At 37.7% G+C, this 18,175-nt stretch overlaps 1 protein-coding gene across 1 annotated transcript; it reads left to right on the plus strand.

Moving 5' to 3' along the window:
• The first annotated feature begins 330 nt into the window (after window positions 1-330).
• Nmbr (neuromedin B receptor) lies at window positions 331-12,747 on the plus strand. Its single transcript, XM_021221776.2, has 3 exons — window positions 331-1,270; window positions 7,953-8,301; window positions 11,446-12,747. The coding sequence occupies exons 1-3, from the start codon at window positions 813-815 to the stop codon at window positions 11,845-11,847; spliced, it is 1,209 nt and encodes a 402-aa protein (XP_021077435.1). The 5' UTR covers window positions 331-812; the 3' UTR covers window positions 11,848-12,747.
• The last annotated feature ends 5,428 nt before the right edge of the window (window positions 12,748-18,175 follow it).

Genomic DNA, 18,175 nt, shown 5'->3' on the forward strand with positions numbered 1-18,175 from the left:
GCAGGCATAATGGTGGTTTCTACTAGACTGTCCTGATAGTAAAGCATACATCTAAGAGATGTGCACTTTACCCATGCTGAATCACAATAAAATATAAGTTTAAAGATGCATCAACTATAGGAAAGAGTTTCCAGACTTGGGGTGGGGGTAGTCAGAGGATAATAGAAAAGAGTGGAGAGGAGTCTTTGTCCCTGGCTGGCTTGCTAAATTCAGTGTCTCAGCACTGGGGACCTGCCAACTCAGATCTCCAGTCCTCAGAGGCTCACAAACTTCCTGTGTGGCTCCTCCTGCTTGGAGTCGCTTGAGGATGGATGTATATGGGCACACAGAATGAAAACAGATTCAGCCACCCTTCAGTTCTACGCAGTTGTACAACCGGATCAGTGGAGAGAAGAGCAAAGCTGTGCGGAGAACACAAGACGGCCCGGAGTCAGTGGCAGCTTTTCAGCTGCTGTGCAGCAGCTCCTGGATGACTTCCGTTCCTGGGGGGTGGGAGGTGGACCAGTTAGGCAGGTATGGCTCTGGGTCCCACAGGGACTGACCTTTGTTCTCCCGCTTGCTAATAGCGGAAACTAAGCCTTAAAGATAGAATAAACGCTCCGCTGCTTTGCTTTTTGTTTTGAGTTTAAATCGCAAACCAGCGGCAGAGAAGGGAACCTCTCCTAGGGGGAAGCACTGGAGCGCAGCGCGCACAGACTTCTCTGCAGGACTGGCGCGGTGGCTTAGTCCCAGGAGCCACAAACTTGCCAGGATCAAAGACAAATGAACTAAACGCACGTCGTGCTCATTGTACTTTCGAGACACGCGAGTGCATGAAAACTCCTGCGATTTCCCTGGGTAAAGAAACCATGCCCCCCAGGTCTCTCCCCAACCTCTCCTTTCCCGCGGAGGAGAATGAGAGCGAGCTGGTACCCGGGGTGTGGGAAAAGGATTTCCTGCCTGACTCAGATGGGACCACCGCGGAGTTGGTGATCCGCTGTGTGATACCATCCCTCTACCTAATCATCATCTCGGTGGGCTTGCTGGGCAACATCATGCTGGTGAAGATATTCCTCACCAACAGCGCCATGCGGAGTGTCCCCAACATCTTCATCTCTAACCTGGCAGCTGGGGACCTGCTGCTGCTGCTGACCTGCGTTCCAGTGGACGCCTCCCGTTACTTCTTTGATGAATGGGTGTTCGGCAAACTGGGCTGCAAACTCATTCCGGCCATCCAGCTCACCTCGGTGGGGGTTTCCGTGTTCACTCTCACTGCCCTCAGCGCTGACAGGTAAAAAAAAAAAAAAAAAAAAAATACAGGTAGCAAAGGGACAGACTGGGAAAGAGATGAACAGGGGCACGGCGCTAGGATGACTGGGAATTGGCGTATGCTGGCCGAGGAAAGGATGTTAGGAAAGGGGTAGAGGTGGGGGAAAGGAAAGTATATGTATATGAGGAAAGCTTAGTGAGTCGAATTAAAACATAATGAGAAGTGGAGTTTAAAATTACAAAAAAAGTATTTAATACTTAAAATTGCACCACACACTTGGGGAACCTTACTATGCACAGAAGATCTACAGTACAGAAAAAGTTCAAATTCAATTGTCTCCTGGGACTGACTGACTTTCTTTCTTTCTTTCTTTCTTTCTTTCTTTCTTTCTTTCTTTCTTTCTTTCTTTCTCTAAACCTGCACAGTGTACTTTACTGATATTCTGCTATGTTAGAACACTAAGCTTAACTTTAGGGAGCTTCTTAGTTCAGCCTATGCACCATTTACAATATGAAGTAAATATTCATCTGAGGGAAACCATTAGAATAATAGGTTTTCTTCAAAAAATAGACTCTCACAACTTGTTTAAAAATATTATGGTTTTCTATTTCTTGTTGAAATCAAGTGATTTCCTCCCCACCCCCATAATGCTAAATGTTAAAGTTTGCCTTAAGACAGTGCTATGAACACAACCTTTGTTAACAAGTCTGCTTCCACATACTCTAGCAGTGTGCTGTATCCATTAGTATACGTTTCCATGTGCAGATCCTTAAGTTTGGATAATGTAAGTCCTCCTGAGATTTCTGGGAGGAAAATCTGGAGGCTACAGCTGTTATCCCTGGCTGCCTGCGTTGTGCTTTCGGGTCTTTGCAGGAAGGAATGTCTGAGTGGGTGACTGGAGGCACTGTATATAATTAGGGATCATTTTTGTAACTGTGGTTTCATTGCCTTGGGAATGAAGGCCAGACTGAAGTTATTTAGCTAAACAATTTAACTTGAAAATGATATTCACTCACTTTATTAATTTGCATATTGAATTATTAATGAGTCTGGATTTGAGTTTCTTGGGACTGGTTATAATGTCCTTATACCAATTGGGAATTGAAGAGTTAATTTTTATTGGAAGTAAGACAATATTCAGTGGAGTGTCTTTTGTTGTTGTTAAGTAGATACTTATTTTATAAAATATGCTATTTTTAAATGCTCATGGAAAAGTGATTAAAGTTGTTAAATACCTTCTGAACCCTATTTTGTTTTCTCGGTACCAGTTCCATTATCTTTTAGAAAGTTTTACTTAAACTTCAAAGCTAACATATGACATCGAAGCTTGGCTGCCCTTCTTCAGGTAACCTATTTTAATCAGACTGTTAAAGAAATAAACGTAGTTAGAATAAAACACAATATTTAGCAAACACCATCAGTGAAATCTACACCAACCATCCTTTCAAAAAAAAGGATCTACATTCCTATGGCATTTGTAGCAAGATCAGAGCTTGAGTTCATTGCAAACAAGTTTTCTAGTCTATTGTCATGGAAACAAGTTTGCCTAGCTCAGAGACCCAAGACTGAAGAGCCTCCTGTATTTAGGACTTTTTGAGGTCATCATATGCATACCAGGGGGATTATTATGATAAAGACTGGTGGATTGCCTCAACCATTGAGTACCCTGGCTGTTTTCAATTTGGGTTTTATTGGAAGGTTAAAAGTTTTAAAAATGTCAAAAACATATAACAAGGACAAAAAGGGAAGAAAACAGGTGTAAGGAAAGTGAAAATGGACAACTATAGGGTGACCTGTATTTTAACTAAAGGTAATTGTGTTTTCTGAGAGCTTTTGAATTATCATCTCAAAAAGAAAAGTTACCTCTTATAGTATGGATCCAGCTGTGATTTTTACAGAGTCATAGCCACAGAATGAACTGCAATTTCTGCATCTAATTTATGACTTTATTATTAAATACAATATGCTATATTATGCCAGAATGCAGTAAATTATGTCTTTTACTCCATTAATTTTAATCCCTGCTAGGTTGCTTCCATTTTCCTTCTTCATTGACTTAAGATGTGCTGTGTTGTTGCTGAGTATTACTATTGATTCCGCAATTTAGTTATAGCTCGTGATTACTTGTTTATTTGTGCCACACATGATAAGTAAGGAGGGAATGTGCCAGGCCGAATATTACTGCAGCTGGGTCCTCACTGCTGCCTTTATTTGTACATATTTTACCAGGAAAGGTGTGATAGAATAATACAGAACACATGCTCCGAGGTTACTGTTACCTATTTAGAAAAAGAAAAGACTAGCAGTTTCAACATGATGTGATGCTTTAAGGGAAGGCATCTGCTTCTCTAAACAACAGACTTCTGTTGTTTCCAGAAAGTCACTGTGATTGCGCACCCCCTACTCTGGACAGCTTGCAGGAAGCCTGAGGCACAAATGCCCTCTGCTGCATCAGTCCTGTTGAAAATTGTTTCTAAGGACGACTTACATGCAGATCTGAAACATATTAGTAAAGTAAAGGCAGAATTGTCTCAACTCTCATCTGAGAGACTCTGGATCATTCAGTCATTGGAGAAGTCCAGTCTATCCTCCTCATTGCACAGCAGTCATAGACGATTCAGAGGCTCGATGTCCATTGAACATCACTTGACAGTGGCCATTGAATGCCACCATTCTATCCTAACCCAGTGTTGAACAGCTCCGCTTACCACAAGTGCTCTTCATTAATGATGTTCTTAATTACTCAAGCCCACAGCCATTTAGTAAGAAGCCACGGTTTGCTCTCAGCATTCTCCCGTGCACTAGAGAAGCAATAACGAGACATAGCATTGCTTCTGTCAACAGATGGTTCACACCTGGACTTTTGATGCCCTCCTTTCTGCACTATAAAGCTTGATAAGCAAAGAAAGGGGGCTTTAAGTAGACATGCTTAAAGAAACAGATTTTGAGATGTTTTGATGATTTTTTTCAAGAAGTAAAAATGATCTAATTCTCTAATTTGTATTATGATTAAATTCAAATTTATATTTCCATTACATTTATACCACATACAGACATGAATGAGATTCAAATTGATGAGTAAGTCTATTCATTGATGCTTAATAAATGAATGATGATTATACATCTCTATATCTGCCTTTGGATTGGCTATTCTTTAATTCTGCTTTCAATTAGAAATATCTCTCTGAGACTATTTGTAAGAGAAAATGTAACATCTTCTGAAGAACATCTTTTTTACGTTTTATGTAAATATTTGAAGAAAGCATGAAAAAGCATGCCCACTTTAATATGCATTAGATGGCTTTACTTATCTCTTTATATACTTTTAAAGATATGCTAGCAGCATTAATATTCTTTCACAGCTGGATCTATGGATCAGTGGGAGAGCACTTGCCTTGCATACACAATATCCTGGTTTTTCTAGTACTTCTGTCTCCCCAACCAACCAGACAAACAAACAAACAAACAAACACAAACAATAACTGTAAGCTATATTGCAGTACTGATAGCTTTGGTAATCTGTTCTTTTTGTATTGTAATTCTTTGTTTTATAGAATTTACACTACTGTCATTTCATTCTGTTAGGTATTATTAAGAGACTTCCTGAGCTACAGCTCCCCTTTCTTGCTGGAGGTGAAGAGAATCATACCTGTTCAAATGGTCCCTCTTATCTTTGCCCCATTCTCCTGCTGGATTTATTTTCCTAAATGAATTTTGGCCTATGGCTAGTAATCTTATAATAAGATTTTAAGTTTCTTTACCATCTTTTTAGGGTCATAGTGCATATTATAATCTGAAGATTTGTGTCCTCCTAAAATTTGTAAACCATAATCTTTTCCCACAAAGCATTGGTAATGGGTAATAGGACCTTTGGGGTGTGGTTAGGTCTTTAGAGTAGGGCTAATGTGAGAAGTATCCCAGAAAGACCCAGTAGAAGACATTACTTATGTACTTTGAGCAAGGGCACAGTGAAACCACCAACTGGACCACTCTGTGGGTAGAAAGAAAGCCATTTGGGGGATCAAGCTGCCAGGCTGCCTCTAAGAACAGAGGCTAGCAGCTGGTCTGGAAAGCAAGTAGGTTTTATATGACAGTCTCCAGGATGGGATCTTTGAACAGAGCCGGATGCTCAGACTGATCAGGAGTGAGATGCCCTTGCCCAGGTAGTCCAGGTGACTGCTAGGGGTGAAAGGAGGTAGAGGCTTTCCTGGTAACAGAAACCAGTCTTTAAAAATCCCAAGGAACGCCAGTCAGCATGGCTAGGATCAAAAATTCAGGGAACAGCAGATGCTGGCGAGGATGTGGAGAAAGAGGAACACTCCTCCATTGCTGGTGGGATTGCAAGCTTGTACAACCACTCTGGAAATCAGTTTGGTGGTTCCTCAGAAAACTGGACATAGTACTACTGGCAGATCCAGCAATACCTCTCCTGGGCATATACCCAGAAGATGTTCCAACTGGTAATAAGGACACATGTTCCACTATGTTCAAAGCAGCCCTATTTATAATAGCCAGAAGCTGGAAAGAACCCAGATGTCCCTCAACAGAGGAATGGATACAGAAACTGTGGTACATTTACACAGTGGAGTACTACTCAGCTATTAAAAAGAATGAATTTATGAAATTCGTAGGCAAATGGATGTATCTAGAGGATATCATCCTGAGTGAGGTAACCAAATTACAAAAGAAGTCACTTGATATGCACTCACTGATAAGTGGATATTAGCCCAGAAACTTAGAATACCCAAGATACAATCTCCAAAACACAAAATAATCAAGAAGAAGGAATACCAACACGTGGATACTTCATTCCTCCCTAAAATAGGGAATAAAATACCCATGGAAGGAGTTGCAGAGACAAAGTTTGGAGCTAAGACAAAAGGATGGACCATCCAGAGACTGCCTCACCCAAGGGTCCATCCCATAATCAGCCACCAAACGCAGACACTATTGCATATGCCAGCAAGATTTTGCTGAAAGGACTCTGATATAGCTGTCTCCTGTGAGGCTATGCCAGTGCCTGGCAAATACAGAAGTGGATGCTCACAGCCATCAGGGCCCCCAATGGAGGAGCTAGAGAAAACAATATGAACTAATCAGAGCTTGTGTCTCTTGCTGTGTATATAGCAGAAGATGGCCTAGTCGGCCGTTATTGGGAAGAGAATATCTAATAAAATAATTGAAAAAAAAAAAAAGTCCCGAGGAATGCTGAGTTTGGGCTTCTTTTTTCCCAATAAAATCATTCTGTTTACCCAGCCAGCATCCTTCTGTTTAGGACACTGTTACCAGCACTGTCATTTTAGGGGCCTGCTTTGTATCTAACACTTGCCATCAAGAGAAGACACTCTCACTTTGGCTTTGTCAAAGCTTTCATCCTGGATTTTCCACTCTTCTGGACTACACAATAACTTTCTGGGGTTCAGAATTCACCCAGTCGAGGATATTTTAATTTAGTATTTTAAATTACCTATAACTAATTCCCCGAAAGTGTCTTACCAGATATGCTATGGGGAGAGGCATCTTCCTTTTATTTTTTAAAAATATGAAGGGCATTGAGAATGTCCCTTTTGGTTCTTTGCTATCTAAAAGAAGGCTTGTTATAGAGATTGAATATCGGTCTTATTCTTCCCCCTCAGTTAAAAGATTAAACTTAGCCACCTTACCTATGTACTTATGTATTTTGGTGATTTGCCCTTAGGAGTTTCCTGATAAGCATGATCAGTCAATAGATATGGAACCGTCAGGAGGGAGATGTTTTTATCCATACTTCACAGTGAAAATAGAAAGGACTTAAGCTTCTTTTCTAAATGATATCGTAGGCAATAACAAATTAGTCTGACTGAAATTACTTTTTATTATACATTGTTATCTCTTAGATATACTTTCAAATGCCTTTAAAGACAAATGTAACTTGCTTTTGTACAATTTGGTTCGCTTGAGCTTTCACTCCTTAGAGCTGTGGAGTTGGGCATGATGAGGTAGAGATTAAGACTCAGTATCTCAGAAAGTGAGTCCTGTGCCACCTGATCCTACTGCCCATTACCACTAATGCAGAAGAGACGAGAAGAGAGGCTTCTGTGTGACCTAAAACCAGCAAATCAAGCTATCAAGACAGGGAAGTCTTCAGTTATCAGTTCTCTCAATTGGATTGTGGAGAAAAATCCCGCTCTGGACTAGTGTCTAGGGTTTGTTGATGGTAAGGAAAAATGTTCAAAGTCTCAAACACCAAAGCTATGAGGATAGAATCAAGGCAGAACTCAAACGCATTGTTTTGTGGACCTTTGGTAATTCAGTTATTTTCCTTAGAAAGCAATTATAATGATAGGTTGGAAATGAAAGCATTTAAATAAAAAAAATCTAATAGCTGGTCACATTCAATGTGCACTGTACACTGACTTAAGACAAAGTCATCGTGAAAAAGCCGGTTTCCACTGCTCAGAAAAATCCATTTTAAAATATTTTCCTCTCTCTTCTTGTGTTCTGTGCCAAAAACAAAACAAAACAAAACAAAAACTTGCAATGAATGGTAGGCACTGATATGCCAGGGAGTTTGTATCTTTCATACATTAGGAAATGGCCAGGGGGGGGGGAATGTTGGCACCTCTATTGCCAGTGAGATTTATTTTTCCTCCCTCCCCTCCCTCCTGCCCCCACCCTTCTCCTTCCTTTCTTCCTAGAGAGTAACTTGAGACTTTTGTCCTAGGTACAGAGCGATCGTGAACCCCATGGACATGCAGACCTCTGGAGTGGTACTTTGGACCAGTTTGAAGGCAGTGGGCATCTGGATGGTCTCTGTGCTGTTGGCCGTCCCTGAGGCTGTGTTTTCGGAAGTAGCACGCATTGGTAGCTTGGATAACAGCAGTTTCACAGCATGCATACCCTACCCACAAACAGATGAGTTACATCCAAAGATTCATTCAGTGCTCATTTTTCTTGTCTATTTCCTCATACCCCTTGTTATCATAAGCATTTATTATTATCATATTGCAAAGACTTTAATTAAAAGTGCACACAATCTTCCTGGAGAGTACAATGAACATACTAAAAAGCAGGTAAGCTGATTCAGGATGTGTGTGTGTGTGTGTGTGTGTGTGTGTGTGTGTGTGTGTGTGTGTGTGTGTTTGTAAGGATGCTAGTCAAAATTAGTGACTGCTATTTTCTGTTTTATTTCATGCATTGTCCATCCCATGAAATACAAAGACAGAACTGGGCATTCATTTGCCTTAGCTGAAAGGATTCTTGGGGAATTTCTTACATGTTCTTGTATAACATAGTGAAGAGATCTACCCAGCCATTGGCTGTGACTCTAACAGCAGGAGGGGGAAGGGTGTAGGCAGGATGTTCCCTGGAAATTTCTGGTCAGTTAATCTACTATGTGTGCATAGGTTTCAGTGACAGAACCAATCTGTAAAGATAAAGTAGAGAATGATAGCAGGAATTACATGTAAGCCAGCTTCTGACTTCCACACATATGCATATGCACACATCATACACACATGCACACACATGACTACATATGCATACACATGCATGGATGATAAATAAAAAGACATCAATGGTTGTTTTTAAACTTTTTACATGAAAATATTTTTACAAAGTTAAAGATCATCAATCTGAACATTTAACATTTTAAGAATAAATTGACTATCTTCTTCTGGTATCCCTGTAAGGGCATCAGAAAGAGCAAAGAAGGATATCTCTTTAATGATCATGGGGCAGTGCCAAGGGCTGATCATGAGACTTGAGTGGGTAGCATTAGAGGAGCCTCTAGAAACTGCAGAGAAGCAGAGAGAATGAATGCAAAGCCAAAGGCAGCTGGTGGTTGATACTTGGTGGTTGGTAACTGTGCAACCTTTTCCATAAAGAACATAAAGGAGTTGAAAATTGGTAATATGTAGATTAGCTCCATTTGTTGTTGTTGATGTTGTTAAAGAAAATGCACTGATAATTTTGGTTAATGCTATTTGTGTGAAAGCAAAAGTGAACAAATGTCCTGGTGTGAAAGTTTCCTGTTGTATATTTCCATATTCCTGGAGAGAAAACTCTAAGGTGACAGAGAAGTGATGGGTACTTGTTGCCAATTTGAAGGCAACCAAATTTAATCCGAGATTACTAAAGTGTGAGTGGCGGGTTAGATGGAATAAGAGAATGGATCTGTGAGCCACTGATCAGAAGCAGGTGGAGGTTGCCATGGTGCAGAATATCCTTCATTAATTAAGAACTGTCATCATGAAGAGTTGGCATTCATTTTAAAGTCTCAGATAGTGACTCAATGTTTCAGGTAAATGAATGATTTGTTACCCATGTATCTGGGATCCTGGAAACCAAATGTCCATGCTATAGGAGCATCATGTTCTTTATGTAACTAGATACTTTGCTCAGAATTCTGTAATCCAATTTGTATTATAATGGGACATTTGATATTTGTTTATTTTTACTTCTTTTAAGTTGAGTTTCTTGTATAGTCACAGCTTCTCTCTCTCTCTCTCTCTCTCTCTCTCTCTCTCTCTCTCTCTCTCTCTCTTTCTCATCATCATCGGTTCTATCTTATTGTTTTGCAAATTTCTCTTTGAAGACTTAGAAGCTCTGATTGGGTAACTGGTTCTTGACACTTGCCAAGACACCATCTCAAAGCTTACCTGAAATTGGATCTCTAGCTTCAGACTGCCATGGAAGTTTTACAGTCATGCTTCATCATCTAGAGAGGACACACAGAGGATTCTAAATTCCACACTCACACTTCTTAAAATGGTTGGTTTGTCCAACTTAGCCCACAGAGATGCATCATCATTACCACAGCACTCTTTTCATAAATGTTGGCTACACTCACTCTGCCTTTCAGACTTTCCAGTTCTTTCTGGAGTATTCTGAGTGCTGACTAGCGGCTTCATCTCAGAAAGCGTAGTGACTGCTGTTAATGTCTTCTAATATACTGTCCCCCCTCACCTGTTATATTTAACCATTTAAGCAAATGGGAAATATGATCTAAATCTTGTACTCAAGACTTTAGGTTAAAATATTAAATGTCTAACTTTGAATACTACTTATTACATCTCTGAGGACCTTCTTACAAAACAGTAAGCATAGTATGCATTCTATTAAAAACAACCCTAAAATCTAATCCGATTTACCTTACTAGTGTTGATATTTTTCTTACAAATTAAAAATTATTCTATCTATCTATCTATCTATCTACCTATCTACCTACCTACCTACCTACCTACCTACCTACCTACCTACCTACCTACCAATATCTATCATCTATCATCTCCCTATGTATCTGTGTATCTATGTATCCATTTATGTCTGTCTGTATGTCTGTATCTATCATCTATCTATAGCTATCCATTTACATATCTATCATCTATATATCTATGCATCTGTGTATCTATGTATCTGTGTATGTATGTATGTATGTATGTATCATTTATAGTTATCCATCCATTTATATATCTATCATCTATCTGTGTGTGTGTGTGTGTGAACATGCATGTGCATGCCATAGTGTGTGTTTGTGTGTGTGTGTAACAGTTTGAGGGACAGTTTTTTGGAGTTCTTCTTCTACCATGTGGGTCATGAGTATTGAGCTCAGTTTGTCAGTTTTGGCAGCATATGACTTTAGTCACTGAGCCATCTCTCCAATCCCAGAAAAAAATATTTTGAAATTTAGGAGCCTAAATCTATGTCTATTTGTTTGTTTTTTTATTATCTACTTGTATTAAAGAGGGGCAGAGGAGATAAATAGATAATGATATATAGAGTAAAAATTAGTCCTGTTTCATCAGGTCATTTTTTTACTTGTTTAAATACTCTGATATTTAGAATATATTTACACTTGAATGTATTTTGTTTAATTTATTATTTTAATATAAACAAAATAATTTATGATTTTACTAACACCATCCTATCTTAAGTAAAGGGAAAACATTTTAAGGCATTCATTAAGATTACTATTTGACATGAAGATAGTCATTTATAGTTTATCATCTGATCTTGTATAATAGTAAATATATTCAGAAGAATATGATGTGGTAACCATAATTGTCCTTGTCAAGCTGTTAGAGCAGTCACTTTGATAAGGTGATGAGGAAGCAGGTCTTGTGTTTGGGAATGCCTCACGTTCTGACTAACCTTGCCTCTGTGGCTGCGGCTGACTCCATTTCCTTTTGACTAGTGGGTGTCTTTGCTCTTCGCAGATGGAGACACGGAAACGCCTGGCTAAGATTGTTCTGGTCTTCGTGGGCTGCTTTGTCTTCTGCTGGTTTCCCAACCACGTCCTCTACTTGTATAGGTCTTTCAACTACAAGGAGATAGATCCTTCTCTCGGGCACATGATCGTCACCTTAGTGGCCCGGGTTCTTAGTTTCAGCAATTCCTGTGTCAATCCCTTTGCTCTTTACCTGCTCAGCGAAAGCTTTAGGAAGCACTTCAACAGCCAGCTCTGTTGTGGGCAGAAGTCCTATCCTGAGAGGTCCACCAGCTACCTCCTCAGCTCTTCAGCAGTAAGAATGACTTCTTTGAAAAGCAACACAAAGAATGTGGTGACCAATTCTGTCTTGCTCAATGGACATAACACAAAGCAAGAAATAGCACTGTGAAAGGAGACTATCTAATTCACTCTTGGAAAATACCATTTTCAAAGTTTTTCCATTATTATTGAGCAAAGCAGAACTAAATAATGTCCACATTTATACTGCTCCCTAGCTAATTCATCAGGAGAGCTCATGATTGACCCAAGCGCAAAGCAAATACTTTTGTCTGAATAGAAAGAATTTTACATTACAGCATACACGTCTATACTGCACACATATAACTCATATATATCTCCTGCTAAGATTGGTTTACAAATTCCCTTGAGATTTAAGGTGTTTCAACAAGCAAATGTGGCATATTTACTTTAAATTCATTTTATCTTAAATCATAGAGAACATTTCCATAATGACTCTGTAATTTAATGAGAGGTAATAATTAAACTCCCATTATTTGAAATATAAATTACATCATTCTTCTGAGAAAATTTTATCCATAATTAGAATATATGTATATATAGTAACATATACATATATCTTAATTTGAAAAAAAAATTTCAAAGTGGAACTTAATAATTGTTCATCAATATTTATTGTTCTTTCTATAATTATAATTTATAGAAAGGTTTGTAAGTTCTAGATATTGTATTGGAAAGTATGATGGCATTTTATTATGAATTATAAATTGATATATGAGTGTGAGTCACCTTGTATGTGTAAAACAAATACAATATGCTCCAAATTTCAATACTGTTACTTATATGTTTGCATGACAATTTTTGTGAAGCCTGAAATTGGTTACAAAATGACTGGTTCTGCACAGATAATAAGATGTGTATTATTCTGATGAGCATTAGTGCTTGTATCTGCCAACTTACAAGTGTATGGGATCTCAGGCATTTTTTTTTCTCTGCATGATGTCACAGTTTTCTCCAAATAAACACCTTTCCATTTGTAAGCAAAACATAAATGTTGTCTTTATTAAACTCTAAAAGCTACCTATACTAAATGCCTAATACTTGAATTTTTCATGCCATTTTTCCTTCCAAATGAGTTAAGGTGATTTTTCTGGAACATTAAGCTTCCTTTTAAACATCCCTAACCCACACTAAAGGTATGAAATAATCACCTGGGCACAGGAATTGAAAAATAAATGTAAACAATTTACCTATAGCATTTGATAATATGAATGATAATAGATAATAATCAAGTGTTTGCTGATTTTTAGGTTTATTACCAGAGTTTCATATATAATCATTTTCTTCAAATATCTCTTAAAAGAATAAAATATGGGACTAATTTTCTAGGTTATGCAGATGCTCAAATTCAGGGGGATCTCGATTCAGGAGATGACACAATTCTACAAATTAAATGAGAATGGTAATACATTAATGAAATACAAACCTGGTCATTAGCTTCCTTTAACTTCATGGAAAGGATGCATGTGAAGTAGTCCTGTTTTCTTTATTTTATAGGTTGGGGAAATTGAGACTCAGCTATAGGTAGAAACTTAGAGAAGATTATTCTGCCGTGTGGACAACATGGAATATGAAAGCAGATCCCACACCGTACCCACTACTCTACTGCCATTCAGTTGTAGCTGTCTACATCTGATTGCAAACTTCAGGCAAGCTGCCGGTCTCTTTACCATGCGATCACACAACGTGTACAGAGTTTAAGTTAATTTTGAGCATCTTTTAAAGTTCATTCACTGCAATCAGTAGAACAATCATCTAGGAACAAGGAATCTTTGGTCCATGAAGAATATTAAGATGATAATTGACACTTAGGAAAGATTACAAGACTCATTCACATACATCATAGTGGTTCTTTTAGTTTCATGTATGTAGAAATAAATGATATGTTGTAAAAACACATGCATATATCATATAATATTTTTATATGACATTAAAACTAAAAGGGCATATACATATATTAATTATGAATTACTAAGAGTTTAGAGTTCAAGAGAACACAATTGTGAGATATTTTGTATAAGGGAATGCCAGGGCCAGGGTGGGTGGGTTGGTGAACAGGGGGAGGGGAGAGGGGATAGGGGATTTTCGGAGGGAAATAGGAAAGATAACATTTGAAATGTAAATAAAGAAAATATCTAATAAAAGAAAAGAATCCATCCATCATGTTTGTAAGAAAAAAACATCTATTTATGAAATGTTTTAGAAAAAATTTTCCTGGACATTTTATGAAAATGTTCTCCTATAAAGATATCAATGGCAAAGACCAAGCAAAGACAGTTCTTACTGCCAAAAGATGATAATAAGATAAATTAGTCCAAACTTACCTATGAAGTACACAGAACAATAGTAAACCAACTGAAAGGTGCAAAGCTGTCTGAAATAGAGTGAACATTCTTACTTTTATTGAGTATATGAAATATGTCTCATTATTCAACTATCCTCCTTAAAACAGGCGACATGAAGGAAATGAATATCTTGTATATGCTGGAGAACAGGTGCTAACATCACAGTTATCTCCTACACATAGATGGAATAGTGAGTGACATTTCAAAGATTAAATATGTGATGTTGTCAGACAACACTTGGCATAACAGTAAATGTTTGCAGAAGGTATTGTCTAGCATACTTTAAAATTGACTTGTATCACCTGGTAGTATGATCATAAAATTTATTAAACACTATGACAGCTAGTACTCTGTCCTTTATGAGGATCATTATGTCAGCTCTTTACAGGAGAATTGATCTAATTTGTATCCAATGCATAAGGAATTTGAGTGTTACCAGCAAGCAAAACACATGAGGAAGAGCTTATCATGTATCCCCATTTATCCCTCCTTACTGGTTTCTAAATTTACATAGAATCATTTACTGTTTATGGACATTTTAGTCAAAGTAGGACTGAATATACTATGATGAGCTCATTAGAGGGAGTCATCTAATAACACTGTAGCTTTCATTGTTACTATAATTACATATGATATTTTACAATGATGACATCAACAGATGATATCTTTCTGGGTTGAAAATTATTTGGGTAAAGTTACAAAAGAACAAAAGAAAATTAGTAAAAGAAATGTGTTTGTAACTATGGTGCTAGTGACTTCCTCTAGGAAGTGGTGTTTATTAACATAACTAAAATGGTGAGTTTACTTTCTAAGTTATTTTGCCAAGTTATTTCATTGTTTTCTATATGTTGCATCTTAGCAGGCTTTTGAACAAGAAATTTTTCTGTATTCTCATCAAAATGTTAATTTTTAGTGGGTAATATACAATCAAATACAGCAAAATCTTGGTGATGATTTTATTTCTAAGACCCAAATTTCCCCTTGGGTAATAAATTGATGATAATTACTGCTTCATGGTGGAAGAATTATATAAGCTAAAGTCACTTGGGAATTTTATAATTTATTTACTGATACTCAACAAAATTATTTGAAACAAAAAAACTATAATCATCCGAGTTCTCCAAATTTCAACTCAGATAGAGAATTTATCAAAATTATCCGATCTGGAAATCAGATAATCAGGGTGTTTCAACTGCTAGGTTTTTATTATACTAAAATGTTACTTGGAAATATGAGCCTATTCTTAAAACTTTTCATTTTTGTTAAGCTCGGTGTTAGGAAACTGTTGGCTTCTGGCACGTAATACTCTGTTGCTTTCTTCTAGATACAATATACAAGCAAGTTCTTCACATTATGATCCATCCATTTTGCTGTATTGTTTTGGAGATGGGTGTTGCTTTCCTCCCATGTGGCCTAGGTTACTCTCTAAGTCCCCTTACATGCTTTCAGTATCCTGTGGTTGGATTGCAGACATGTTCCACACTGTGAAGACTAAAGTAACACAAACCTTTACTACTTTTCTGATGTTAATTTATGTGCTGGTATAAAGAAGAATCTTTTTCCTTTCTCAAGACCTGCCTCTTGTGGGAGTGAAGATGATGGGGGAAAAATTCCACAGATCACTTTCTTCCTGCCCTGTGTCTTCTCTAGTCCTACTCATCATCCTAAATTTGGTGCTATGATTGGATTGCATTTCACCATGACAAAGCATGCCAGTGCTGGCCAAACAATGATGATGTTTGTTTGTTTGTTTATTTATTTTAGATATTTTCTTTATTTACATTTCAAATGCTATCCTGAAAGTTCCCTATACCCTCCCCCTCTGCCCTGCTCCCCTACCCACCCACTCCCACTTCTTGACCCTGGCATTCCCCTGTACTGGGGCATATAAAGTTTGCAAGACCAAGGGGCCTCTCTTCCCAATGACGGCGGACTAGGCCATCTTCTGCTACATATGTAGCTAGAGACACGAGCTCTGGGGGTACTGGTTAGTTCATATTGCTCTTCCACCTATAGGGTGCCGACCCCTTCAGCTCCTTGGGTACTTTCTCTAGCTCCTCCAATGGGGGCCCTGTGTTCCATCCAATAGCTGACTGTGAGTATCCACTTCTGTGTTTGCCAGGCACTGGCATAGCCTCACAAGAGACTGCTATATCAGGGTCCCTTCAGCAAAATCTTGCTGGCATGTGCAATAGTGTCTGGGTTTGGTGGCTGATGATGGGATGGATCCCTGGGTGGGGTAGTCTCTGGATAGTCCATCCTTTTGTCTTAGCTCCAAACTTTGACTCTGTAACTCCTTCCATGGGTATTTTGTTCCCTATTCTAAGGAGGAATGAAGTATTTACACGTTGGTCTTTCTTCTTCTTGGTTTTCTTGTGTTTGATGTTTTATATGTAATAAAATTCAATGTCCAAATAAATTGAGTGTGGTCTTATCACTCAGTTTAAAGCACACATTTATCCCTGCAACAAATTACCAACAGTACAGTTTCTGATTATCTATTTAATCAAGCCCATCTCTGGAGGTCAGTGGGGACTGTATAAAATATCTGTCCATTTTGCTTTCATATTTTAGCCTAAGTTATAGTAAGCTAAGCTGTCCAGAGTGTTTAGAAATTAGAGCCCTGTTCTCATGTTTGGCATCTTGCCAAGACCAGCACTAATGAATGCAACGTGTTGAATTCAATGGCTCAGAATATTTCTTCACAGAGGACAAGAATTTACATTTTATTTTAAGAGAATGTATGATTAGAGAAATGAATATTTATGCCTTTGTAGTGCTTATGATAGTGTTGAATTCTTGTTTTTATGTTTAGCTTAAGAACATCATGGTGACTTACTTTTAGTAAGAATATTTAATAAAATCAGTGTAGAATTCACACATGTGAAGTCCTGCAATCTTCTCAGAACACACTTTCGATGTCAAGTGGAGGAGATTCCTGCTTAAATTAGTCCATAATTATGTCCCTCACTAATGACCTATATGCTTAGGTCATTCAAAATCTAAGTATCATTATCAATATTATTTCCTGTTAAGGGAATTATGCCATTGTTTGGTCAAAACTGAAATTCTGCTAAATACTCATGAAAATAGTTTCTTTTCCTATCTGCAATCATCGAACAAAAGTAGCATTAATAGTTACAGTGAAGATGCTTTCATTATCCTTAAGTCCTGCCCTTTCTTTTTAAATTTCAAATGATAATAAATGTTTCTAATTTACTAGAATCAGTTTTTGGAGAGAGTTTGGAGGCTTAAATATTTATGTGTAGGTCAGACTTTAGTGGTAACATTGCAGAAGAGTGGATTGCTACCAGAGGATTCCTTTATGCTGACTTTACCAATTGGAATTTTTCTTGTTTGCATTAGAAAGGTTTAGCTTTAAGGTGGAAGCTCTCTTATATTTTTTGGTGCAGAGGGTCATAGGTGAATGGGTAGCTTGAAGTGTTGATCAGCAAAAACGATGGTATATGTACCAATCATATTTGCAGCTACTGTTGACGAGTAAATGCAATTTAGAATTTTAAAACCATATTCGTTCTATTTGAGGTTTCAAAGTAGAGATATGATATTTTTTTGAGACACTAAATGATAATTTGGCAACATAGAAATCATGAGATTTTGCAGAATAGTGGAATTATTAATTCTACTTGCTATGTTAATTTATTCTTATATTTTAAAGGTTCAATTAACTTCAGTCAAATAAAATTTGAATCCCAAAGTGTTTTCTCTTTAGTGCCTCTACTGCTGCAATAAAGCACATAGGCCAAAGCAACCTGGGGAAAAATTAGTTTTATTTTCCTCTTCCATTTCCCAAATCACACTCTTAGTGAGAAAAACCAGGGCTGGCACTCAAGGTAAGAACCTGGTGGCACTAATTGAGACAGGGACTATGGATAGATGATGAATACTGGCTTGAACATTTTGTCTATTATTATTATTATTATTATTATTATTATTATTATTACAATACTAGAACACTTGCCTAGGAATATCAAAGCCACAGTGAGCAGAGCCCTCCCACATTAACTATTAATTGAGATAACACCCCATAGACTTGCCTACAGGCTAAACTTA

This window comes from Mus pahari, chromosome 21 (genome assembly GCF_900095145.1).
Source record: "Mus pahari chromosome 21, PAHARI_EIJ_v1.1, whole genome shotgun sequence".
Classification (NCBI taxonomy): domain Eukaryota; kingdom Metazoa; phylum Chordata; class Mammalia; order Rodentia; family Muridae; genus Mus; species Mus pahari.

Coding starts and splice junctions, on each gene's coding strand:
- Nmbr (XM_021221776.2), top strand. CDS start 813: ATGAAAACTCCTGCGATTTCCCTGGGTAAAGAAACCATGCCCCCCAGG. Junction 1,271..7,952: donor ACTGCCCTCAGCGCTGACAG/GTAAAAAAAAAA, acceptor CTTTTGTCCTAG/GTACAGAGCGATCGTGAACC. Junction 8,302..11,445: donor ATGAACATACTAAAAAGCAG/GTAAGCTGATTC, acceptor TGCTCTTCGCAG/ATGGAGACACGGAAACGCCT.